Genomic DNA, 27,939 nt, shown 5'->3' with positions numbered 1-27,939 from the left:
GATCCAGTTAACAGGGATGGTAGGACAGATTCCCTTAATGGAGAATACTTGTGCAAGACTTAGTTTAATGTGGGGAGAGGGGAGTTGCTGATGCACGGGTAGGCATCAGCCCAACAGATCAGGGTCAGGGTCCAGTGGCATAGAGTAAAAGACTGGGGACCGTTTACTGCTACCACTGTGATGTGTCATCTTCCAGCAGCTCCACTGATTGGAACATTCTTTGGCTAGAACCTCGCCCTTGACCTTACCACCATGGTGACTAGCAGAGCTCAGCTCCAGGTGGCAACATCAGCCTCTCCATCGTGACTGGGTGCCCATCGTCGGAGGAGGGAGCGGGGTGCTGTTTGAGTTTGCATTTCAGTTTGCTCACTCCCCTTCAGTGGGAAGTTTCTTTGAAGCTTTCCGTTGCAGCCTGGGGCTTCAAAGGCAAATTTCTTATGTCATATGCTCTCTAGTGAAACTGAGTTACTTTAAAAATAGAAAGCATCTAGTCAAAAACAGGAAATGCGCAGCTTGCAAGTCTGCTCAGCTCAGTTGCTACTTAAAGCTACTGCTTGGGGTCACTGATTACACCCTTCCATCAAGCAACAGTGAAGCCAGTTCATAGTCATACAGCACAGAAACATGCCCTTCGGCCCATCTTGCCCATGCCAACTGAAATTCACACAAAATGTGGGAGGAACACAGTAGGTCAAACAGATGACAGTTCCAGCTGACACTCTTCTTCAGGACTGGGAAAGAATGGGGAAGGTGCCAGAATTAAGGGGGGGGGGCAGGGGGAGGACAGGAGCCATTATTCATTTCCATAGGTCCTACTTCGCCTGCTGAGTTCCTGCAATCATAACGATCTTCTCAGCACTCGACAAAGGCCAGTTAAAAAAAAGCCAGCTGTAAGCACAGCAGCCACGTAGTAGACAGTGTTAGAGTCATCAGCATTGGGTCACAAACGAGAAAATCTGCAGATGCTGGAAATCCGAGCAACACACACAAAATGCTGGTGGCACGCAGCAGGCCAGGCAGCATCTATGTTAAAGACTACAGTGACCTTTCGGGACTGAAACATCGACTGTACTCTTTTCCATAGATGCTGCCAGGTCTGCAGCCTTTGGCTCAACAGGCTTCTGCATAAGCAGGCCATGGGAAACACAAGCGGAGATTCTAAGTGAGGTTCTAATGACTATTTTTCCCCCTCTTTTTGTCTATTGATATATTGTGCTGAGAATGGGTCATGGGTTAGAGGTACGTTCTCTGTGCGAGATGTGGGAAATCTGGGAGACTGCCAGCCTCGCTGATAACTACATGTGTACCTCTGTGGCCACACCCTCAAGAACAAGTACACCGCTTTGGATACTGTTGGGGGTGGGGTGAGGGGCAGTAGCAACTTCCCCAGTGCTGGATCTCTCACACTGAGTCTGGCTTTGTGGCTCAGAGGGGAGGGGAGAAGAGGAGCTGTAATGATATGGGATTCCATAGTTCAAGGAGCAACAGGAGAGTCGATGAACATAAAAGAGACATCCAGATGGAATTTTGCCTTGCTGGTGCCAAGCTTGGGGATGTTTCAGGTCCACATCATGGGTGAGCAGCCACAAATTGTAGGACACATCAGTACCAAGAACACAAGTAGGAAAAGGGAGGAGGTCCGAAAGAGAGAATATAGGGGGGTTAGGTAGAAAGCTGAAAAACAGGACTGCCAGGGTAGTAATCTCTGGATCGTTGCCTGTGCCACACACCAGTGAGGGCAAGAATAGGATGATTTGACATATGAGGATGTAGCTGAGGAATTTTTAGATTTATGGATCATTGGGATTTCTTCTAGGGAAGGTATGACCTGTACAAAAAGGACAGGTTACACTTGAATATTAGGGGGACTATTATCCTTGCGGGCAGGCTTGCTACAACTGTTGGGGAGTGTTTAAACTGATTTTGCAGGGGGACGGGAACCGGAACAATAGGGCTGATGATGGAGCAGTTGGTATTCAAGCAGAGGCAGTCTGCAGTGACACTGTGAGGAAGAACAGGCACATTGAAAAGCGATGAATACAGGACTGAAGGTGTTATATTTGAATGCACACAGTGTATGGAATGAGGCTGATGACCTTGTACTGCAACTGGAGATTGGCAGGTATGACGTTCTGGGCATCACTGAGTCACGGCTGAAAGAAAATCAGAGTTGGATGCTAAACGTCCAAGGATACGAATTGTATTGAAGGGACAGGCAGGCAGGCTGAGGGGGTGCCATGGCTTTGTTAGTAGAAACTGAAATCAAATCCTTAGAAAGAGGTGACATAGGATTGGAAGAATCCCTCTGAATAGAAACATAGAAAACCTACAGCACAATACAGACCCTTCGGCCCCCAAAGCTGTGCCGAACATGTCCTTACCTTAGAGCTACCTAGACTTACCTATAGCCCTCTATTTTTCTAAGCTCCATGTACCTATCCAGGAATCTCTTAAAAGTCCCTATCGTTTCCACCTCCACCACCATTGCTGGCAGCCCATTCCACGCACTCACCATTCTCTAAGTAAAAAAAACTTACCCCTGGTATCTCTCCTGTACCTCCTTCCAAGCACCTTAAAACTGTGCCCTCTCATGCTAGCCATTTCAGCCCAGGGAAAAAGCCTCTGACTATCTACATGATCAATGCCTCTCATCATCTTATACACCTCTATCAGGTCACCTCTCATCCTCCGTCGCTCCAAGGAGAAAAGGCCGAGTTCACTCAACTTATTCTCGTAAGGCATGCTCCCCAATCCAGGCAACATCCTTGTAAATCTCCTCTGCATCCTTTCTATGGTTTCCACGTCCTTCCTCTAGTGAGGCGACCAGTACACAGTACTCCAAGTGGGGTCTGACCAGGGTCCTATATAGCTGCAACATTACCTCTTGGCTCTTAAACTCAATCTCACGATTGATAAAGGCCAATGCACCGTATGCCTTCATAGCCACAGAGTCAACCTGCACAGCAGCTTTGAGTGTCCTATGGACTCAGACCCCAAATCCCTCTGATCCTCCACAATGCCAAGAGTCTTACCATTAATACTATATTCTGCCATCATATTTGACCTACCAAAATGAACCACCTCACACATATCTGGGTTGAACTCCATCTGCCACTTCTCAGCTCAGTTTTGCATCCTATCAACGTCCCGCTGTAACCTCTGACAACCTTCCACACTATCCACAACACCTCCAACCTTTGTGTCATCAGCAAACTTACTAACTCATCCCTCCACTTCCTCATCCAGGTCATTTATAAAAATCACGAAGAGTAAGGGTCCCAGAACAGATCCCTGAGGCACACCACTGGTCACCAACCTCTATGCAGAATATGACCCATCTACAACCACGCTTTGCCTTCTGTGGGCAAGCCAGTTCTAGATCCACAAAGCAATGTCCCCTTGGATCCCATGCCTCCTTACTTTCTCAATGAGCCTTACATAGGGTACTTTATCAAATGCCTTGCTAAAATCCATTTGATAAGAAACAGATAGAGATAAGAAACAGCAAGGGTAAAAAGACCCTGATGGGAGTTGTATGCAGATCCCTGAACAGTAGCCAGGAGGCGGGATAGAAAATACAACAGGAGATAGAAAAGCTGTGTAGGAAGGGCAATAGCACAATGCTCATGGGGTATTTCAATATGCAGGTAGCTTGGGAAAACCAGGTTGCTGCTGAATCCCAAGACTGGGAATTTGTAGAATGCCTACAAGGTGGCTATTAAGAACAGCTTGTGGTTCAGTCCACTAGGGGAAAGGCAATTCTGGATTGGGTGTTAAGCAATGAACCACATTTCACCCTGGACTTTGTGAGAGTAAGAGAGGCTAAGTCAGATGTATCACTATACAGTGGAGTAAAAGGAATTACGGAGGTACGAGAGAGAAGCTGGCCAAGAGGTTGTCGGCAGAGTCCAGGCTGGACATGCAGGACTTGGACTGGTAGCACGTTTCCGGTCCAAGGCCTCGAAGAAAGAGGTGACAAGGACAGAGTAGGAGTGCTACAGGGTGAAGGCAGTGGCACAAGGCTGCCAGGGAAGCTGGAAGGCCACCATTAACAGGTCATTCACCTGGTCTGGCCTATGGCAGGATGCAAGACTGCACTGTCCTAAAGGCACTAGAAATGGCAGAACAAACAGGTCCTAAAGAAACTGGTGGAGAAGCTGCCTTTCCCCAGCAGGACGACAACTCGTCCCATTTGTTAAGGCTGGTAAGAGTGCTGAATGCACCCAGTCTAGAGCTCCTTCAGGAATCCTCGCCACAGGCAAGGAGTGGGACACAAGGGCAGATCTCAACAAATAGCTACAATTCCCCATGGAAACCACCCCCACACCTCTCCACTCAGACAGATCTCAACAAATAGCTACAATTCCCCACAGAAACCACCCCCACACCTCTCCACTCCGACAGATCTCAACAAATAGCCACAATTCCCCACGAAAACCACCCCCACACCTCTCCACTCCGACAGATCTGAACAAATAGCTACAATTCCCCACGGAAACCACCCCCACACCTCTCCACTCAGACAGATCTCAACAAATAGCTACAATTCCCCACGGAAACCACCCCCACACCTCTCCACTCAGACAGATCTGAACAAATAGCTACAATTCCCCACGGAAACCACCCCCACACCTCTCCACTCAGACAGATCTCAACAAATAGCCACAATTCCCCACGGAAACCACCCCCAAACCTCTCCACTCCGACAGATCTGAACAAATAGCCACAATTCCCCACAGAAACCACCCCCACACCTCTCCACTCCGACAGATCTCAACAAATAGCCACAATTCCCCACGAAAACCACCCCCACACCTCTCCACTCCGATAGATCTGAACAAATAGCTACAATTCCCCATGGAAACCACCCCCACACCTCTCCACTCCGACAGATCTCAACAAATAGCCACAATTCCCCACGGAAACCACCCCCACACCTCTCCACTCAGACAGATCTGAACAAATAGCCACAATTCCCCACGAAAACCACCCCCACACCTCTCCACTCCGACAGATCTGAACAAATAGCCACAATTCCCCACAGAAACCACCCCCACACCTCTCCACTCCGACAGATCTCAACAAATAGCCACAATTCCCCACGAAAACCACCCCCACACCTCTCCACTCCGACAGATCTGAACAAATAGCTACAATTCCCCATGGAAACCACCCCCACACCTCTCCACTCCGACAGATCTCAACAAATAGCCACAATTCCCCACGAAAACCACCCCCACACCTCTCCACTCCGACAGATCTGAACAAATAGCTACAATTCCCCATGGAAACCACCCCCACACCTCTCCACTCCGACAAAGTGCTGTGGTCCACGGCTGCCAAGACAGACCTCGTCGTTGAGCTCCAACCCACGGAGGAAGGAGAGGAGGCTGCCCACGAGTGGACGAGGTTGAAGTACTCAGACCTGCCAGCTGAGTGTAAGGAAGGACCATCATTACCCTGTGGAGGTAGGATGCCGGGCTTCATCAGCGCATTGACGACAAGGTTACTCCGTGATATGGAGTGACTGGAGCGAGGCTCAGGAGGGCCCCCAGAGAGCTGGCTGGAGAGGCAAAAAAAGGGCAGCTTTTTTTGGGAAGTTTTTAAAAACCGACAGAGAGCAACTTAAGAAAAATATTAGAAAGGAAAAGATGAAATTTGAAAACAAGCTAGCAAATAATATCAAAGTGGATAGTAAAAGCTTTTTCAAGTATGTATGGATATAGTACTGCTAGAAAATGAGGCTGGAGAAATAATAACAGGGGAAAAGGAGAAGGCAGATAAACTAAGAGTATCTTGTATCAGTCTTCACTGTGGAAGAGACTAGTAGTATGCCTGATGTGCAAGGGAAGAGAAGTGAGTGCAGTCACTATTACAAGGGAGGAGGTGCTCAGACCCGAAAACCTAAGGGTACATAAATCACCCAGACCAGATGAACTGCACCCAAGGGTTCTGAAAGAGATAGCGGTGGCGATTGTGGAGGCATTAGTAATGATCTTTCAAAAATAATTGGACTCTGGCATGGTGCCAGAGGACTGGGAAACTGCAAATGTCACTCCACTCTTTAAGAAAGGTGGAAGGCAGCAGAAAGGAAATTATAGACCAGTTAGCCTGACCTCAGTGGTTGGGAAGATGTTGGAGTCAATTGTTAAGGATGAGGTTACAAGACAAGATAGGACAAAGACAGCACGGTTTCCTTCAGGGAAAATCTTGCCTGATGTACCTGTTGGAATCCTTTGAGGAGATTACAAGTACGATAGATGTAGGGGATGCAGTGGACGTTGTATATTTGGATTTGACAAGGTGCCACACATAAGGCTGCTTACCAAGTTAAGAGCCCATGGTATTACAGGAAAGTTACTGATATAGTTGGAGCATTGGCTGATTGGTAGGAGGCAGCAACTGGGAGTAAAAGGATCCTTTTCTGGTTGGCTGCCAGTGAAAAGTGGTGTTCCACAGGGTTCAGTGTTGGGACCACTTCTTTTTATGCTGTATATCAATGATTTAGAATAGATAATGGAATAGATGGCTTTGTTGCCAAATTTGCAGATGATACAAAGAATGGTGACGGGACAGGTAGTATTGAGGAAACAGGTCGGCTGCAGAAGGACTTAGACAGATTAGGAGAATGGGCAAGAAAGTGGCAAATGAAGTACAATGTTGGAAGTACAATGGTCATGCACTTTGGAAGAAGAAATAAATGTACAGACTATTTTATAAACAGGGAGAAAATCCAAAAATCTGTGATGCAGAGGGACTTGGGAGTCCTTGTGCAGAACACCCTTAAGGTTAACTTGCAAGTTGAGTCAGTGGTGAGGAAAGCAAATGCCATGTTAGCATTCATTTCAGGAGGTCTAGAATACAAGAGCAGGGATGTGATGCTGAGGCTTTATAAGGCACTGGTGAGGCCTCACCTTGAGTATTTTGGACAGTTTCAGGCCCCTCATCTAAGAAAAGATGTGCTGGCATTGGAGAGGATCCGGAGGAGTTTCACAAGGATGATTCCAGGAATGAAAGGGTTATCATACGAGGAACGTTTGATGGCTCTGGAACTGTACTCAATGGAATTCACAAGGATGGGGGGAGGGGGAGAGAGAATCTTATTGAAACTGTTTGAATGTTGAAAGGCCTAGACAGAGTGGATGTGGAAAGGACGTTTCCAATGGTGGGCGAGTCTAGGACAAGAGGGCACAGCCTCAGGATAGAGGGGGTCCATTTAAAACAGATGTGGAGGAAATTCAATAGCCAGATGGAGGTGAATTTGTGGAATTTTTTGCCACATGCAGCTGTGGAGGCCAGGTCGTTGGGTGTATTTAAGGCAGAGATTGACAGGTTCTTGATCGGATACGGCATCGAAGGTCATTAATTGGAGTACTGCACAGACTCAACAGGAGCATTTCTGTGCAGTTCCAACAAAGAGCTTGTACAATCCCCGTCTCTGTCAAAGGGAGGTACTGCCTCACAGTTCTGTCATTGTGGGAACGGTCGTCAGAGTAGTAAGATTTTGGCTTACAAGCTTCGGCAAGAACAGGCGGAGGCAAGGTAAGTAGGTGAGTTCATTCCTTATTTAACTCTTGAGAGAATAGGGGATATGTCTACAGAGCCAGTGTTCAGTTCTGGGTGTCAGATGTGGGAATTCCAGGAGACGCCCAGCCTCCACAATGGACGCACCTGCACTCTATGCATCGAGGTGCAGCTCCTTAGAGACCGAGTTAGGGAACTGGAGCTGCAGCTCGATGACCTTCGGCTTGTTCGGGAAAGTGAGGCAGCGATAGACAGGAGCTACAGGGAGGTAGTCACCTCAAGGCCACAGGAGGCAGATAATGGGTGACTGTCATGAGAGGGAAGGGAGAACGTCAGATAGTGGATGTCCCCCTCAAAATAAGTACTCCAATTTGAGTGAGTACTGTTGCGGGGGGCGAGCAGTAGCAGCCATGCCTCTGGCACTGTAGCTCAGAATGGCAGGGAACGGAAGAGGATGGCAGCAGTATTAGGGGACTCTATAGTCAGGGGGACAGATAGGCGATGCTGTGAACACCAAAAGCAAACACGAATGGTAGTTTGCCTCCCGGGTGCCAGGTTCCGCAGTGTTTCTGTACGTGTCCACAATCTCCTGGGAAGGGGGGCTGAGCAGCTGAAGTCGTGGTACAGATTGGTACCAATGACATGGGTAGAGAAAGGGAGGAGGGCCTGAAAGAAGAATACGGAGTGAGGAAGGAAGTTGAGAAGCAGGACCTCAAGGGTAGTAATCTCAGGAGATTGACAGTGAGGATAGGATTAAAATGAGGTGGAAGGTAAATGCATGGCTGAAGAATTGGAGAAGGCAGCAGGAATTCAGATTTCTGGATAATTACAACCTCTTCTGGGGCCGATGGGACATGTAACAAAGGGGTAAATTGCACTTGAATTCGAGGGGAACCAATAATCTCACAGACAGGTTTACTAGAGCTGTTGGCAGTGGTTTAAACTAATATGGCAGGGGGATGGGAACCAGTATGATAGAGCTGAGGATGAGTCAGCAGGTTTACAAGTAGATGATGGGTGTAACATGAATGTAAGGAAGGATAAGCCAATGATTGGGTACAAATGCAGACATAGCGAAGAGTTAAATTGTACCACAGAGGCAAAATTCAAAAGGACAAAGAATGTAGGACTGAAGGTGCAATATTTGCATGCGCATAGCATTCAGAATAAGGTGGATGAACTCATGGTGCGATTAGAGATTGGTCAGTATGACGTTCATGGTCATCACTGAGTCGTGGCTGGAAGAAGGCCATATTTGGGAGCTTAACATCACAGGATATACTTTGTATCAAAAGGACAGACAGGAAGGCAGAGACGGTGGTGTGGCTCTGTTGGTAAGAGATGGAATTGCAAATTTAGAAGGAGGTGACATAGGGTCAGAGAATGTTGAATCTTTGTGGGTGGAGTGAAGAAACTACAAGGGTAATAAAAAACCATTATGGGAATCACATATGGGTGAGGAAGGCAAATGCAAAGTTAGCATTCGTCTGAAGAGGACTAGAATACAAAAGCAAGGATGGAACGTTGAGCCTTTTTTTAAAAAAGCAGTGAGCAGGTTTGGGTCTCTTATCTCAGAAAGGATGTGCTAAAACTGGAGAGGGTTCAAAGAAGGTTCATGAAAATGATTCCAGGACTGAATGGCTTGTCACATGAAGAGCATTTGATGTCTCTGGGCCTGTATTCATTGAAACCTATCGAATGGAGTAGGCCGTGATTAAGAGTGGATGTGGAGAGAATGTTTCCTATGGTGGGAGAGTCTAAAACCAGAGGACACAGCCTCAGAATAGAGGGGCATTCTTTTAGAACCGAGATGAGGGGGAGTTTCTTGGGCCAGAGGGTGGTGAATCTGTGGAATTTTTTGCCACAGCAGCTGTGGAGGCCAAGTCTTTATGTGTATTTAAGGGAGAAGTTGATAGATCCTTGATTGGTCGGAGCATAAAGGGATACAGGGAGGAAGCTGAAGTTTGGGGCCGAGAGGAAAATTGGATCTGTTACGAAGAAAAGGCGGAGCAGACTCGATGGACCAAATGGCCTGATTCTGCTAGATCTTATGGTCTTACCTCCCCTTTTGGTTCGCAGCTGAAATGCTGCATGTAGCCTGTGTGCCTTTACTGACCTGGTTACAAATCCAAAGTTCCCACAAAGAATTCTACTAATTTCAATTGGCTCGATTTCATAAACTCGTTCAAAGCAAGGCCGGCCTTACCTTTCCCTCATCTGCAAATCTCTTCAGGTAATCTTTAAGTTCAGATTTTAAATCATTGTATTCTGCAAAAGGAAAAAACTTACTTTAAACCACAGCACACACCAGGATGAGTGAATCAGAATTTTATTTTTTCCCCTACAGCACAGTGTTAATTACTGGCATGTAAGCAGAGAAACAGGTGAAATGAGCCAATATTTTTTAAAAGACATGCAAATCAGACATGGTCATTTCTCTGGCACCAGATTTCACAAGCTTAAATCTATTTGAATGTAATAATTATGGTGTTTTGTGTTAAGCCCCCATTTCAGTGCCCATTAATATGACTTAAATGCTTAAGTACCCAGTAAGATTAAAATTCAGTTAAGGCCTACACTTCAGCCTTGAATGTGATTTTCAATCCATAATAACTCCCACAGACATCAGACTGTGATTTAGTCTTTCGGAAGCTGTGCCAACAGAGTGGTCAGGCAACACCAAGCTAGCACAATGCTGTACTGTGCCAGCAATGGGCGCTCAGTTCTCAGGGGCAGGAGTTTGCTGTTGTCCTGGTCACCACACTGGATCCTCCGGCTGCCCGGGGTGCCTCCCACGTTCTAAAGGACATACAGCTCTTGTGCCATGTTAGGTTGGTGCCAAAAGCAGGCTGCTCCCAGCACATCCTCAGACTGTTCGGCATTGACGCAAATGACACATTTCACCACATGTCTAAGCTGTACAGCTGACAAAGCTAATTTGTCTAGAAACATAGAGAACCTACAGCACAATACAGGCCCTTCGGCCCACAAAGCTGTGCCGAACATGTCCCTACCTTAGAACTACCTAGGCTTTACCCACAGCCCTCTATTTTCTAAGCTCCATGTACCTATCCAAAAGTCTCTTAAAAGATCCTATCGTATCCGCCTCCACCACCGCTGCCAGCAGCCCATTCCACGCACTCACCACTCTCGAGTAAAAAAAACTTACCCCTAACATCTCCTCTGTACCTACTCCCCAGCACCTTAAACCTGTGTCCTCTTGTGGCAACCATTTCAGCCCTGGGAAAAAGCCTCTGACTATCTACACGATCAATGCCTCTCATCATCTTGTACACCTCTATCAGGTCACCTCTCATCCTCTGTCGCTCCAAGGAGAAAAGGCCGAGTTCACCCAACCTATTCTCATAAGGCATGCTGCCCAATCCAGGCAACATCCTTGTAAATCTCCTCTGCACCCTTTCTATAGTTTCCACATCCTTTCTGCAGTGAGGTGACCAGAACTGACCACAGTATTCCAAGTGGGGTCTGACCAGGGTCCTATATAGGTGCAACATTACCTCTCGGCTCCTAAATTCAATCCCACGATTGATGAAGACCAATACACCGCACGCCTTCTTAAACACAGAGTCAACTTGTGCAGCTGCTTTGAGCGACCTATGGACTCAGACCCCAAGATCCCTCTGATCCTCCACAGTGCCAAGAGTCTTACATTAATACTACATTCTGCCATCATATTTGATCTACCAAAATGAACCACCTCACACTTATCTGGGTTGAACTCCATCTGCCACTTCTCAGCCCAGTTTTGCATCCTATCAATGTCCTGCTGTAACCTCTGACAACCTTCCACACTATCCACAACACCTCCAACCTTTGTGTCATCAGCAACTTTACTAACCCATCCCTCCACTTCTTCATCCAGGTGATTTATAGAAGTCACAAAGAGTAAGCGTCCCAGAATAGATCCCTGAGGCACACCACTGGTCACAGACCTCCATGCAGAATATATCCCGTCTACAACCACTCTTTGCCTTCTGTGGGCAAGCCAGTTCTGGATCAACAAAGCAATATCCCCTGGATCCCATGCCTCCTTACTTTCTCAATAAGCCTTGCATAGGGTACCTTATCAAATGCCTTGCTGAAATCCATATACACTACATCCACTGCTCTTCCTTCATCAATGTGTTCAGTCACATCCTCAAAAATTCAGTCAGGCTCATAAGGCACGACCTGCCCTTGACAAAGCCATGCTGACTATTCCTAATCATATTATGCCTCTCCAAATGTTCATAAATCCTGCCTCTCAGGATCTTCTCTATCAACTTACCATCCACTGAAGTAAGACTCACTGCTCTATAATTTCCTGGGCTATCTCTACTCCCTTTCTTGAATAAAGGAACAACATCCACAACCCTCCAATCCTCTGGAACCTCTCCCATCCCAATTGATGATGCAAAGATCATCGCCAGAGGCTCAGCAAACTCCTCCCTCACCTCCCACAGTAACCTGGGGTACATCCCATCCAGTCTATTTACACCCATGTGACCAACCCACATGGAGCTGGAATATGGGGTGAAACTCTCCCCGTCACAGGAAGAACGTGCGAACTCCTCACAGGTGGTGACAGGGACTGAACCTGGGTCGCTGGCACTGTAGCACTCCGCTACCAAGCAGCCACTGATCTTTATTTAAAAGCCACTACAAGCTGGACCAGACAGCTATTCAAACACTTAACAGAATTAAACAAAGAGGAAGACGGTACCGTAAATGAGTTCAACTTGCTGGATTCTATTCATATTGCTCAGGGCAGTCATCAGTGGGTCAGTTCTCTCTCGGTCGGTCTCTTCGTCACTTTTACCTTTGTTCTCATAAGCCAGCACTGTGTCAAACTCATCCAAAAGGAAGGAGATTTCGAGTTCTTTGTACAGGTTCTGCAAAGCAGTCAGATTTAACAGAGGTGAATATAAAGTGAGCAGCACAACATTTCCAAAGCTTTTATCAGCAATGAAATAATTGAAAGAAAAGCAAGCCATTTAGTAAAATTCAGTCATAACTGAAACACTGGTTTCTTGCAGTTGCTGTAGCCAGGCATGGGGTACTAGGGATGAGATCCCACAACCTATTAAATGCTCCCAATGGTGTACATCTCAAATAGCCTCTGACAACCAAGTCCAGCTCCTGGCATTCACTTGTGGCTACCAAGCCCAGCGGAACCATTTCTACTGACAAGGGGCAAAGACAGGTTACTGGCAACTTCAAACCAGTTGCCTGGGGCATTCATTGGCCCTGGTTGGCAACCAATGTTCCCTCTAATTTGTAATAACCAGTGCGTGCAAAAATCTTGTACCGGGCAATTGTTTGCCTAGTGACATGTGTGCACTGAATAATTTCTTCGATAAAAACGGTATAAATAAGCCGGCTGTAAAATCTGCAGACAAATCATTGTAAACCCCACACTGTCAACACCGTCTGCTTCAGAAACCGGAAAAGGAAAAATGATTGTGTACAATTGTGAAACATACTTAACATACCAATGAGGTAGAGTGCGACAACCTTTTGTGTGCAGTTTAAATTCCTTTTGTGCGCTAGTAGCAAAAGATGTGTGTGTGTGCGCGCACAACTTAGAGGGAACATTGTTGGTAGCTCGTCTAGGAGAAAGAAAATCTCAAATCTCCACCTTGAAGCTGTACCCACCTACTCACGGAGAAGGCTTTGGGAGTAAACCCCACGGGAAAATCCGGAGCTGGAGTCCCTAAGACAGTCCCATGCTGAGTTCATTGCTGACTGGCAAATTCCTGCAGAGCCGCTGGTGCCAAACTGTATCTCGTCTCTGCCGTTTGTTTGGGTGTATCAGCTGCATGGAGGGGGAGCCTGCTGAACGGGCAACAGTTTGCTCTCCATATCGTACTGCCCTGGCTGGTGTATCCTGTAGACAGCTGAGACGTTACATCCATGGTCATCCTGAACCAGCGGAGCACCTCAAGGTGCAGAGGGCTATTTTATCACAATTTAAATGACGTGATCTAAACACCAGTGAACACAACACTAGTTGTCAAGAATTCATCCACACACATTTTACTTTCTTTGTTTAAAAGAAACCCTGGAGGACATACTGTCAAATTCCTCCCTCATCCACACTTGCAAATTGTGAATTAATAGCAAGCCTGCAGCAGAACAGCAGCTGGCATTTGTAATATTTGAAGAGTTAGCTGCCTTTTTTAAGATGAATTATTCATTGCTGTGGTTAGACAGGTTTCCAAGACTCGATATACTTTGACTAGGTATCCAGAGAAACACTACAGGCTGGAAGTGCAAGAAAAAAAATACTTGCAAAACTTCAGTCACAGGATTTAAGAAACCCAGAAGCAAGATTTAATGTTTTATAAGATCTGCACCCAGTAGCCTTGATTAAAAATTATTTATCTATTTAAATATGTATTACAAGGCATCTTAAACCATTTCAGAGTGCGACATGCAGAAAAGCACATAAAAACCTTTATTCCTAACATTAAAAACAGATTAAAGTTCTTTACTCAGTGTTTTTTAAACCTAAAGTTACAGGAAGCCATGATCGTGGGGAAGTTAAGTGTGGTAGTGAAGCTGCAAGACCCTATGTCGAGAGGATCACTGGGGTCTTCCTCCGCCCACCACCCCCCCCCGTGACTTTTACCAGAGGCGTTGAATACAAACGGTCCAAAGTATTGTTGAGGATCCCTACCACCAGCCCACAATCTCTGATCCACGACCGTCAGGGAGGAGGGACAGGAGCATCAGGACTAGGACAGTCAGACTGGATAACAGCTTCTTCCCTCAGGCTGTGAGATTAATGAATACCCTGTACCATCGAGATCTTGTCACTACGACAGCGAGATGTTTACTGTTTAGCTGTGCTGTGCACTACATGCATATTATATTTTACTACTTACTTATGGTAATATTGTTGTTTTATGTGCTGTCTGTGATATGTGTATTGTGGGTGCACCGTGGTCCAGAGGAACATTTTTTCATTCGTTTGTATAAAATCAGATGACAATAAACTTGAACTTAATTCAGCAGTGGAGGCCAACCTACCATGCAGGATGGGCAGGTGCACAGCTTGTTGCGCCAGTTATGAGGCCAGTAGGTGGCACAGTCTCTCTGCATGTCCCCTCGCTCTCTCAGCTGTTGCAGTTTGCAACCAGCGTTCTCCTCTTTCACACTACAGCTTGCTTCATTGCCGCTCGCTGCCTGAGAGAGAAGTCAAACTTTAAACTCTAGGCCAAACACACACGAGGATACAACATGCTGGCATTAGTGATATGAATGTATGTTACCGACAGGGTTCAAAATGATCTATGCCACCAGACACTGGCAATAGAGGGAAATTCCCAAGCTCAATGTATGATCAATGCATGTCCGTTTCAAGACTTTGTTGCAATGACTAAAATCACTGATTATACTTCATCGATAATGGGGAAGAGAGAAACACAGGCTGCATCTTTTTCTTTTACGTTTATTGTAATTCAAAGTACTAATCAGAATCAGGTTTAAATTTACAGGTGTACAGTACTGGGCACCCTAGCCTAAGACTTTTGGACATTACAGTACTTGCCAAAGAGGAGAGGAGGAAAGGATGTTGGGAATAGCGAGGGTGGAGTGCCGCAGGAAAGGTGGGGGATGTGTGGCAGAGGAGTGCCGGGGGTAGGGGTTGGCGCAGGGGCAGACACACCATGCAGCAAGGTCATTTGATTCCAAACAATTAATTTATTGATCATTATAGAAAGCCTCTCTGGTGATTCCTGCTCCTTTTCCCAACCATGATTCCCCTCTCTCCCTGCCCTCTTCTCACTCTCAGTCCACAATAGAGACCCTTGTCAGAATCAGGTTCATCATCACTCACATATGTCAAGAAATTTGTTTTTCTTGTGGCAGCAGTACAGTGCAAAACAAAATTACGACAATACTGAGCAAAAGGTAGGCATGCTAGCTATATAAATAGTACTGCATGATGTGAGAGAGGTTTTGCAGCAGCTATACATTGCTACACATTAAAAACTATAACATAAAAGTATTTAAAAGATTGGATTAAATTTAATATGCACTGCAAAAGTTGAGCAAAAAAGTGAATTGTATTATTGTACGAAACCTAAAGGAGCAACAGAGGCTAAACCAGCACAGCCCACCCTCCTCTGTGTGATGGGATCTTCTGTGTCAGAGTTTCACGGTGCCCAGTAGCAACGTTCACTCAGTGGTGTTTCATTTTTTAATTTCCAGAACGGGATTTGAACGCAGGACCTTGTGTTTCAGAGGTAGGGGTACGGGTCATACACAGGCATCATTGGCTGGAAGGACATGTTGCGCTGTAACTGTCACTCAAAACTAATACCCCACCTCCAGAATGTGACAGCAAAGCGTCTTTACTACTGGCCATTCACAACTAGTACAGGAGGGCCTGCAAGTTCGAGAAGCTAAAGTCAGATGTATCAGTATTACAGTGGAGTAAAGGGAAATGGAGGCAAGAGAGAGAGGAACTGCCCAAAGTTGATTGGAAGGGAACACTGGCAGGGATGATGTTAGAACAGCAACGGCTGGAATTTCTGGGAGCAATTCAGAAGGTGCAGGATAGATACATCCCAAAGAGGAATTATTCTGAAGTTGGGATTATGCAACAGTTGCTGACAAGAGAATTCAAAGCCAACATAAAAGCCAAAGAGAGGGCATATAATAGAGCGAAGATTGGTGGGAAGTTAGAGGATTGGGAAACATTTAAAAACCACAGAAGACAACTAAGAAGTAATTAAGAAGATGAAAATAGAATACGAAGGTAAGCTAGCCAGTAATAAAGACCAGGGGTCCCCAAATTTTTTGCACTGTGGACCAGTTTAATATTGACAATATTCATGCGGACTAGCCGACCGGGGTGGGGGTGGGGGGGGGGGGTGTTCAAATCGGGTTAAACTCACCTCAACATGTCTTTTACAGTTAGGGTTGCCAACTTTCTCACTCCCAAATAAGGGACAAAAGTCGCAGTCAAATCCCAGGACACTTTACCTCAGGAAAGACTACCATGACCATGAAGCCTTGCACAGGCACCTGTGTGCGCATGCGCGTACGCATGTGCGTACGTTCCAATTTTTTTCCCCCACAAATCGGTTTTGCCTTCACCTTCCTGACTACACTGCACATACATTATTTCTACTTTATATAGGCTGTGTATTTATCATATCATTCCTGTTTTTACTATATGTTAGTGTTATTTATTTTAGGTGTTATGTGTTATTTGGTATGATTTGTTAGGTTATTTTTTGGGTCTGGGAACGCTCAAAAATTTTTCCCGTATAAATTAATGGTAATTGCTTCTTCGCCTTTCAGCACGAAAGGTTTCATAGGAACACTCTACCTTAGCATGGGAAATACGGGACAAACCAATTTAGCCCAATATACGGGATGTCCCGGCAAAAACAGGACAGTTGGCAACCCTATGTTCCAAGTTCAACGGTGCGTGACAGGAAATGAGGAAAGGTGCAGCTGACTCATATTGTTTCCTCACGGCCCGGTAGCACATGCTTTGCAGCCCGATACCGGTCTGCGGCCCAGTGGTTGGGGACCGCTGATAAAGGCAATACCAAAAGTGTCTTCAGATACAAAAAGTGTAAAAGAGAGGTGAGAGTGGATGTTTGACTGCTGGAAAATGATGCTGGAGAGGTAGTAATAGAGGACAACAAAATAGCAGCCAAACTGAATAAGTATTTTGCATCTTTCTTCACTGTGGAAGACACTAGCAGTATGGTGGAAGTTCCAGGTGTCAGGGGACAGAAGTGAGTGTTGTTACTATTACCAAGGAGAAGGTGCTTGGGAAGCTGAAAACTCTGAAGGTAGATCAGTCTTGTGGACCAGATGGACAACACGACAGGTTTCTGAAAGAGGTCCTGAGGCTGAAGAAATTGTGGGGGTATTAGTAATGATCTGTCAAGAATACTAGATTCTGAAATGGTTCCCAAAGACTAGAAAATTGCAAAACTCACTCCACTCTTCATGAAAGGAAAGAGGCAGAAGAAAGGAAGTTATAGGCCATTTAGTCTGACTTAGTGTTAGGAAGATGTTGGAGACAATTATTGAGAATGAGTTTTTTGGGTATTTGGAGACACAATATATTTTTCTGAAAAAGGCTGAAGTCAGCATGGTTTCCTTCATGGAGAAGGAATCTTGACAATCTTCATCTTGACTGACAAATCTGTTAGAATTCTTTGAGGAAAGAACAGGCACGGACAGACAAAGGAGAGTCGGTGGATGTTGTTTGCGTGTTTTCAGAAGGCCTTTGACAAGGTGCCACACATGATGCTGCTAAACAACACGAGAGCCCATGGTATTACAGGGAAGATACTAGCATTGACAGACGCTTGGCTGACTGGCAAGAGGAAAAGAGCGAGAATAAGGGGGCCTATTCTAGTTGGCTCCTGGTGACTAGTGGTGTTCCATAGCAGTCAGTATTGGGACCACATCTTTTCAGATTATATGTCAACGATTTAATGATGGAATTGGTGACTTTGCAGATGATACAAAGATAAGTAGAGGGGCAGGTCGTGTTGGAGCAGGAAATCTGCAGAAGGACCGGGACAGATTGAGAAAACGGACAAAGTGGCAGATGGAATATAGTGTAGACAAGTGTGTGGTCATGCACATTGGCAGAAGTAATAAAAGGTGTAAATTATTTTCTAAATGAAAAGGACATTCAGAAATCAAAAGGTGTAAAAGAACTTGAGAGTTGTCGTAATGGATTCCATAAAGATTAACTTGCAGGTTCAGTGGGTGATGAGGAAGGCAAATGCAATGTTCGCATTCATTTTAAGAGGACTAGAGTATAAAAGCAAGGATGTAATACTGAGCCTTTACAAGGCATTGGTCAAATGGCACTTGGAATATGTTGAGCAGTTTTGGGTCCCTTATCAAAGAATGTGCTGGTATTGGAGAACATGCATGAGAATGATTCTGGGAATGAAAGGGTTAATGTACAAGGAGTGTCTGATGGGTCCTGGCCTGTACTCACTGGGTTTTCGGAGAATTGGGGGCGAGTGGGTGTAGAAATCTCATTGAAATCGATCAAATGTTGGAAGGCTGAGATAAGAGTAGATGTGGAGAGGCTGTTTCCTAGACTGGAGGAGTCCAGGACCAGAGGGCACAGCCTCAGAATAGAGGGACGTCCATTTAGAACACAGATGAAGAAGAATTTCTTTAGCTGGAGGGCAGGGGGTGAATCCGTGGAATTCATTGCCACGGACGGCTGTGGAGGCCAAGTCGTTAAGTATATTTAAAGTGGAGGTTGATAGGTTGTTGATTAGGCAGAGTTTACAGGGAGAAGGCAGGAGAATGGGTTTGAGAGCGATAATATATCAGCCATGATGGAACAGCAGAGCAGACTCAATGGGCTGATGGTTTAACTTTGCTCCTTTATGTTATGGCCTAAAATGGATAATTAAATGTCACCACCTGCACAAAGGATCAAATTGTTTTGTGCAGTACATGTCTGTGGAGTCAGAGCTGATATCAGCCATCAGCTGGCAAAGCTGAGCATTCTACGCTGATAGACGGCTAGGCAAGTACTGCACCAACATCACAGCAACAGCAAGTATGGGAGATACCTCAGATTTCTCAGCTGTGCAGCTTGTGGAGGGCTCACTGTGTTTGCCTTCACTCTCTTCAGTTTTCACTGCTTTCTGGTTATAGGAATCTCCATTTTCCTGCACCGTACACACATCAACGTCGCTGTCCTCCAACTTCGTCAATGGTCCACTGTTATCACCATCTGTTGCCTTGATAACTGGCGGGAGTTCACAAAAAAGGACATTAAATAGTTAAGCACAAGAAATTCTGCCACTGCTAGGAACCCAGAGCAACACACAAACATACTGGAAGAACTCAGCAGGTCAGGCAGCATCCATGGACATTGATAAACAGTCAAGTGTTTCGGGCTGAGACGCTTCAGCAGGACAGGACAGGAAGGGAATGGGGAAGATGCCAGAATAACCCTGAGATGTCAACTGTTTACTCATTCCCATATTAAACAGTTTCTTTTATCCAGTTCCAACACAACTAGCACGATTCACGGCACATTTGTCCCATTCTGAAAGGCCTGAAGCCCGTCCATCTCTTGTTAACATAGCACATAGAATAGTACAGCACAGTACAGGCCCTTCAGCCCACAATGTTGTGCCAACCCTCAAACCCTGCCTCCCATATAAGCCCCCACCTTAAATTCCTCCATATACCTGTCTAGTAGTCTCTTAAACTTCACTAGTGTATCTGCCTCCACCACTGACTCAGGCAGTGCATTCCACACACCAACCACTCTCTGAGTAAAAAACCTTCCTCTAATATCCCCCTTGAACTTCCCACCCCTTACCTTAAAGCCATGTCCTCTTGTATTGAGCAGTGGTGCCCTGGGGAAGAGGCGCTGGCTATCCACTCTATCTATTCCTCTTATTATCTTGTACACCTCTATCATGTCTCCTCTCATCCTCCTCCTCTCCAAAGAGTAAAGTCCTAGCTCCCTTAATCTCTGATCATAATGCATACTTTCTGAACCAGGCAGCATCCTGGTAAATCTCCTCTGTACCCTTTCCAATGCTTCCACATCCTTCCTATAGTGAGGTGACCAGAACTGGACACAATACTCCAAGTGTGGCCTAACCAGAGTTTTATAGAGCTGCATCATTACATCGCGACTCTTAAACTCTATTCCTCGACTTATGAAATCTAACACCCTATAAGCTTTCTTAACTACCCTATCCACCTGTGAGGCAACTCTCAGGGATCTGTGGACATGTACCCCGAGATCCCTCTGCTCCTCCACACTACCAAGTATCCTGCCATTTACTTTGTACTCTGCCTTGGAGTTTGTCCTTCCAAAGTGCACCACCTCACACTTCTCCAGATTGAACTCCATCTGCCATTCTCAGCCCACTTCTGCATCCTATCAATGTCTCTCTGCAATCTTTGACAATCCTCTACACTATCTACAACACCACCAACCTTTGTGTCGTTTGCAAACTTGCCAACCCACCCTTCTACCCCCACATCCAGGTCGTTAATAAAAATCACGAAAAGTAGATCCTTGTGGGACACCACTAGTCACAATCCTCCAATCTGAATGTACTCCCTCCACCACCACCCTCTGCTTTCTGCAGGCAAGCCAATTCTGAATCCACCTGGCCAAACTTCCCTGGATCCCATGCCTTCTAACTTTCTGAATAAGCCTACCATGTGGAACCTTGAGAAATGCCTTACTAAAATCCATATAGATCACATCTACTGCACTACCCTCATCTATATGCCTGGTCACCTCCTCAAAGAACTCTATCAGGCTTGTTAGACACGATCTTCCCTTCACAAAGCCATGCAGACTGTCCCTGATCAGACCATGATTCTCGAAATGCCTATAGATCCTATCTCTACGAATCTTTTCCAACAGCTTTCCCACCACAGACGTAAGGCTCACTGGTCTATAATTACCCGGACTATCCCTACTACCTTTTTTGAACAAGGGGACAACATTCGCCTCCCTCCAATCCTCTGGAACCATTCCCGTGGACAACGAGGACGTAAAGATCCTAGCCAGAGGCTCAGCAATCTCTTCCCTCGCCTCGTGGAGCAGCCTGGGGAATATTCCATCAGGCCCCGGGGCCTTCTCCGTCCTAATGTATTTTAACAACTCCAACACCTCCTCTCCCTTAATATCAACATGCTCCAGAACATCAACCTCACTCATATTGTCCTCACCATCATCAAGATCCCTCTCATTGGTGAATACCGAAGAGAAGTATTCATTGAGGACCTCGCTCACTTCCACAGCCTCCAGGCACATCTTCCCACCTTTATCTCTAATCAGTCCTACCTTCACTCCTGTCATCCTTTTTTTCTTCACATAATTGAAGAATGCCTTGGGGTTTTCCTTTACCCTACTTGCCAAGGCCTTCTCATGCCCCCTTCTTGCTCTTCTCAGCCCCTTAAGCTCCTTTCTTGCTTCCCTATATTCCTCAATGGACCCATCTGATCCTTGCTTCCTAAACCTCATGTATGCTGCCTTCTTCCTCCTGACTAGATTTTCCACCTCACTTGTCACCCATGGTTCCTTCACCCTACCATTCTTTATCTTCCTCACCGGGACAAATTTATCCCTAACATCCCGCAAGAGATCTCTAAACATCGACCACATGTCCATAGTACATTTCCCTGCAAAAACATCATCCCAATTCACACCCGCAAGTTCTAGCCTTATAGCCTCATAATTTGCCTTTCCCCAATTAAAAATTTTCCTGTGCTCTCTGATTCTATCCTGTTCCATGATAATCCTAAAGGCCAGGGAGCTGTGGTCACTGTCCCACAGATGCTCACTCACTGAGAGATCTGTGACCTGACCCAGTTCCTAGTACTTTACCTAGTACTAGATCTAGTATGGCATTCCCCCGGTCGGCCTGTCCACATACTGTGACAGGAATCCGTCCTGGACACACTTAACAAACTCTGCCCCATCTAAACCCTTGGAACTAATCAGGTGCCAATCAATATTAGGAAAGTTAAAGTCACCCATGATAACAACCCTGTTATTTTTAAACCTTTCCAAAATCTGCCTCCCAATCTGCTCCTCTGTATCTCTGCTGCTACCAAGGGGCCTATAGAATACCCCCAATAGAGTAACTGCTCCCTTCCTGTTCCTGACTTCCACCCATACTGACTCAAAAGAGGATCCTTCTATATTACCCACCCTTTCTGTAGCTGTAATAGTATCCCTGACCAGTAATGCCACCCCTCCTCCCCTTTTTCCACCCTCCCTATCCCTTTTAAAGCACTGAAATCCAGGAATATTGAGAATCCATTCCTGCCCTGGTGCCAGCCAAGTCTCTGTAATGGCCACTACATCATAATTCCATGTATGTATCCAAGCTCTCAGTTCATCACCTTTGTTCCTGATGCTTCTTACATTGAGGTACACACATTTCAGCCCTTCTACCTTACTGTCTTTACACCGTTTATTCTGCTTCTCTTTCCTCAAAGCCTCCCTATAAGTTAGATCTGGCTTTACTCCATGCACTTCTTTCACTGCTCCATCGCTCTGGGTCCCACCCCCTGGCAAATTAGTTTAAACCCTCCCGAACCACGCTAGCAAACCTACCTGCAAGGATATTGCTCCCCCTCGAGTTCAGGTGCAACCCATCCAATCTGTACAGGTCCCACCTTCCCCAGAAGAGATCTCAATGATCTAAAAATCTAAAACCCTGCTCCCTGCACCAACTCCTCAGCCACGCATTCAACTGCCATCTCCTCCCATTCTTACCATCTCTGTCACGTAGCACTGGCAGCAATCCTGAGAACGCCACCCTTGAGGTCCTATTCTTCAGCCTTCTGCCTAGTTCCCAAAATTCACACTTCAGGACCTCATCCCTCTTCCTGCCTATGTCGTTGGTCCCAACATGTATCACGACTTCTAGTTGCTTTCCCTCTCGTACCAGGATGTCATGCACCCGGTCAGAGCCATCCCGGACCCTGGCACCCAGGAGGCAACAAACCCTGCGGGTGTCCTTCTCATGTCCACAAAATCTCCTGTCTGCTCCCCTGACTATAGCGTCTCCATTGACGACAGCTCTCCTCTTCTCCGTCCCACCCTTCTGCACCACAGTTTTAATGGAACAAAGGGAACAACATATCACACTGTCAACTCTTCCCACCTCTGTTCAGCTGTCAGAATGCTGTTTCCGCATCAAGAACTCCTCATTGTGTCCGCAATCACACCTACACAAATACAAACAACACTGAACTGAACAGGGACACACCTGTCACAGCATCCAAACAGAAAGGCACAGAACACTATAGTGCAAAAACAGGCCCTTCAGCCCATCTACTCCATGCCAAACCATTAATCTGCCCCTCCCATTGACCATGGTCCTCTCATCCACACACCTATCCAAATTTAACCTCAATACGGCAGAGTTGGGTTTCCACAACAAGAGCGATGACTTTGAACTCAAGCAAAACCAAACACAATTAGAATCAGGTAGCAGAGGTGATGAAATTGTCATTTTGTGGCAGCAGTACATTGTGACTTATAGTTTTTTAAATTATGTATTGCAATAAGGAATACTGTGGATTCTTGGTAAATGGACCACATCAGGACCAAAACATTTTGGCCCAATTAAGCAGCTGTCCCAATTAGCCAAAGCTTCATGGGAATAGTTAAAAAGACAAACTACCATTTAAATGAGTAACAAATTATGTATTTCAATAAAATATAGAACAATTTAGGTTTCTCAAGGTTGTTATAGCCAGGGGTGGTAATGGGGACAAACTCCCATGACCGATTAGATGTTGCCAATGGTGTGCGCCTCAAATAGCCTCTGACAATCAAGTCCAGCTCCTGGCCTTCACGTGTCACTTAGTAATTAAGCCTAGCAGAACCATTTTGACTGACCTGGGGGCAAAGGCAGGTTATTAGTGCCTTAAAACCCAGCCCACATTCACGCGCGCGCACAAATGCACACCCAGCCCACATCCATGCACGCGCACAAACGCAAACCCAGCCCACATCTGCGCGAGCACACATGCACACCCAGCCCACAGCATTCTGCAAATAAATAAACTTACCTCTGACATCCTCTTTCTTCCCAACTCATGAAAGTTGTACCCCTCAGATTTGCAATTTCCACTCTGGGAGAAAGTCTAACTGTCTATTTGATATCTCCCATCTTATACACCTCTATCAGGTCGCCTCGTCCTCCTTCACACCAAAAAGAGCCCCATCCCTAACCTCTCCTGTTAAGACAAGTATGCAGAATAGCAGGGCAGGGAAATTGTCCATTGAAAACTGATGAGCATGGAGCAAGTTTCAAAGGCAAGGGAAATGACTGGCTTAGCATCAATAAAGAGTGGATACACTCACAGCACTTGACCATTGCTGGCCAATCTGTAATGCTGCTGGCCATGAAGGAATTAAAACAAAAAAAACAATCAATTCGAACAGTCAAGGACAGCGGAAATAGACAAATCAATTGTCTTTGTTCTTGCCATGTGATTGAAGGAATGGAGGCTGCCATTTTGTGAAGCTGCTCTGTAACCTCCATTTTGTGAGCTGTCTTGTGAGATGGTTTTGCTCGGGAATAACTGTATCAAAGTGTTTTAAAGTGGATACAGTGATGGTCCTGATAATCTGCTGAACTAGAGGTCAGTTCCAAATAAGAAGTTATTTGTGATGTGTTCTTTGATACAATAGAACATGCAGGTTTATGAACAGGGGAGTCTGTGTCTGACCTGAGCAACTGGAACCTCACAAATGGCTGATCTGCTCTGATTCAGAACAAAGAGTTATTACGCACAAGCTGTTACTTGCTCATTGCGGCCAAAAAGTTCTATTCAAAAGCCTGATGCATTTTGGAAACAAGTCCTGTGGACTGATGAAGTTAAAATACAACTCTTTGGCTGCAATGAGCAAAGGTATGTTTGGAGGAAAAAGGGTGCAGAATTTCATGAAAAGAATACCTCTCCAACTGTTAAGCATGGGAGTGGATCGATCATGCTTTGGGCTTGTGTCGCAGCCAGTGGCACAGGGAACATTTACTGGTAGAGGGAGGAATGAATTCAATTAAATACCAGCAAATTCTGGAAGCAAACATCACAGCTTCTGTTAAAAAGCCAAAGGTGAAAAGAGGATGGCTTCTACAACAGGATAATGAACCTAAACACACCTCAAAGTCCACAATGGACTACCTCAAGAGGCACAAGCTGAACGTTTCGCCATGGCCCTCACAGTCCCCTGACCTAAACATCATCGAGAATCTGTGGATAGACTTCAAAAGAGCAGTGCATGCAAGATGGCCCAAGAATCTCACAGAACTAGAAGCCTTTTGCAAGGAAGAATAGGCAAAAATTCCCCAAACAAGAATTGAAAGACTCTTAGCTGGCTACAAAAAGCGTTTACAAGCTGTGATACTTGACAAAGGGGGTGTTACTAAGTACTGACATGCAGGGTGCCCGAACTTCTGCTTCGAGCCTTTTTCCTTGTTTGTTATTTTGAAACTGTAAAAGATGGAAATAAAAAAGTTCTCTTGCTTAAAATATTAAAGAAATGTGTCATCTTTAACTTCATGCTTTTTGGAAATCAGTTCATCTTTTACTCGCTTAGCTATTCACAGTAACAGAAATTTTGACCGGGGTGCCCAAACTTTTGCATGCCACTGTATATATAGGCCTCCCAACAGTAGCTGGGTTGTGGACCACAGATTATAAACAGGAAATAGAAAAGATGTGTCAAAAGGGCAATGTCATGATAGTCATGGGAGATTTTAACATACAGGTCAATTGGGAAAATCAGGTTGGTAATGGATCTCAAGAGAGCGTGTTTGTTGAATGCCTATGAGATGGCTTTTTAGAGCAGTTTGTCATTGAGCCTACTATGGGATCAGCTATACTGGACTGGGCGTTATGTAATAAACTGGGGGTGATTACGGAGGATTGGAGGGAGGCTTGATCAAACCAATTTCCCCCGGAATCAATAAAGTATGACTGTGACTATGAAAAACGATAGTAGGGATATTCCGAGTAATTATAGACCAGTGAGCCTTACGTCTGTGGTGGGAAAGCTGTTGGAAAAGATTCTTAGAGATAGGATCTCTGGGCATTTCGAGAATCATGGTCTGATCAGGGACAGTCAGCATGGCTTTATGAAGGGCAGATCGTGTCTAACAAGCCTGATAGAGTTCTTTGAGGAGGTGACCAGGCATATAGATGAGGGTAGTGCAGTGGATGTGATCTATATGGATTTTAGTAAGGCATTTGACAAGGTTCCACATGGTAGGCTTATTCAGAAAGTCAGAAGGCATGGGATCCAGGGAAGTTTGGCCAGGTGGCTTCAGAATTGGCTTGCCCGCAGAACACAGAGGGTCATGGTGGAGGGAGTACATTCAGATTGGAGGATTGTGACTAGTGGTGTCCCACAAGGATCTGTTCTGGGACCTCTACTTTTCGTGATTTTTATTAACGACATGGATGTGGGCGTAGAAGGGTGGGTTGGCAAGTTTGCAGACAACACAAAGGTTGGTGGTGTTGTAGATAGTGTAGAGGATTGTCAAAGATTGCAGAGACATCGATAGGATACAGAAGTGGGCTGAGAAGTGGCAGTTGGAGTTCAACCCAGAGTAGTGTGAGGTGGTACACTTTGGAAGGACAAACTCCAAGGCAGAGTACAAAGTAAATGGCAGGATACTTGGTAGTGTGGAGGAGCAGAGGGATCTGGGGGTACATGTCCACAGATCCCTGAAAGTTGCGTCACAGGTGGATAGGGTAGTTAACAAAGCTTATGGGGTGTTAGCTTTCATAAGTCGAGGGATAGAGTTTAAGAGTCTGATGCAGCTCTACAAAACTCTGATTTTGTTCATGCTCATGTAGACCGTATGAATTCCTCTGTCGATAACTATTAGGAACTAATATAGTTTTATAGCACTGTAGGACATGTTCTAATTTGTTCTGTTTCTCATTTAAATACATAATTTGTTACTCAGTTAAATGTAGTTTGTCTTTTTTTAATCCTTTTTTTTGGCTAAAGACAGGAGCTTAACTGGGCCAAACGTACTGGACCTGATTAACCTGGAACTTACTGTTTTAATTACTAATATTACTGGTCTGTAATCAAGTAGTACAATTATACAATACACCCGGTTCCCATGACAAATAAACTGTAAACTTATTAACACCAGCACAGACCTGGAGAGGATTGGATATGGGTGTATTGAAAACAGAGGTTGATAAGTTTCTGATCAGCAAAGTCGCCAAAGGTTAAGGGAAAATAAAGCAGTCATGATGGAATAGTAGAACAAACTCGATGGTTTTGAGCTATTTCACAAGCTTTCAAATTTCTCCCAACAGTCAGCCCACAATGTTGTGCCGAACCAAATAAATTAGTAATCAAATGGCCAACTAATCTCTTCTGCCTACACAATGTCCTTATCCTTCCATTTTCCTCACATTCGTGTACCGATCTAAACACCTCTAATGTATCTGCCTCTACCACCACCCAGGCAACTCATGCTATGCACCCACCACTCTGTAAAAAAAAACTTGCCCCTCACATCTCGTTTAAAATTCCCCCTCTCACCTTAATGCATGTCGTCAGAATTAGACATTTCAACCCTGGGAAAAAGATGCTGTCTCTACTCTATCTGTGCCGCTCATAATCTTATAAACCTCGATCAGATCTCCCCTCAGCCTGCGCTGCTCCAGAGAAAACACAAGTTTGCCCAGCCTCTCATTATAGCCCATGCCCTCTAATCCTGACAGCATCCTGGTAAACCTCTCCTGCATGCTTAGTGCCTACTCTCAGGAGATCCACAGGAACAGCAAGAGAAGCAGCCAGCTGAATTGCAGTTCCAGATGCCTGCAAGTTAGCCGACAATCAGCATTTCAAGAAATCCTGCGCAATATGGCTTCAGAAAG

The 27,939-nt window shown here is 45.5% G+C and overlaps 1 protein-coding gene across 1 annotated transcript in view; it reads right to left on the bottom strand.

Moving 5' to 3' along the window:
* Positions 1 to 27,939, bottom strand: part of ubr7 (ubiquitin protein ligase E3 component n-recognin 7) — a 54,309-nt gene that overhangs the window by 1,157 nt on the left and 25,213 nt on the right. The window contains exons 7-10 of the mRNA XM_063043190.1: positions 19,104 to 19,282; positions 14,557 to 14,712; positions 12,248 to 12,416; positions 9,731 to 9,792 (exon numbers count right to left, since the gene is read on the bottom strand). Of these exons, the coding sequence (XP_062899260.1) occupies positions 9,731 to 9,792; positions 12,248 to 12,416; positions 14,557 to 14,712; positions 19,104 to 19,282 (566 nt within the window). The remainder of the gene's footprint in view (positions 1 to 9,730; positions 9,793 to 12,247; positions 12,417 to 14,556; positions 14,713 to 19,103; positions 19,283 to 27,939) is intronic.

This window comes from Mobula hypostoma, chromosome 1 (genome assembly GCF_963921235.1).
Source record: "Mobula hypostoma chromosome 1, sMobHyp1.1, whole genome shotgun sequence".
Lineage (NCBI taxonomy): Eukaryota > Metazoa > Chordata > Chondrichthyes > Myliobatiformes > Myliobatidae > Mobula > Mobula hypostoma.
Note: the sequence above shows the minus strand (reverse complement) of the source record. Positions and strands in the feature narration are given on the sequence as shown.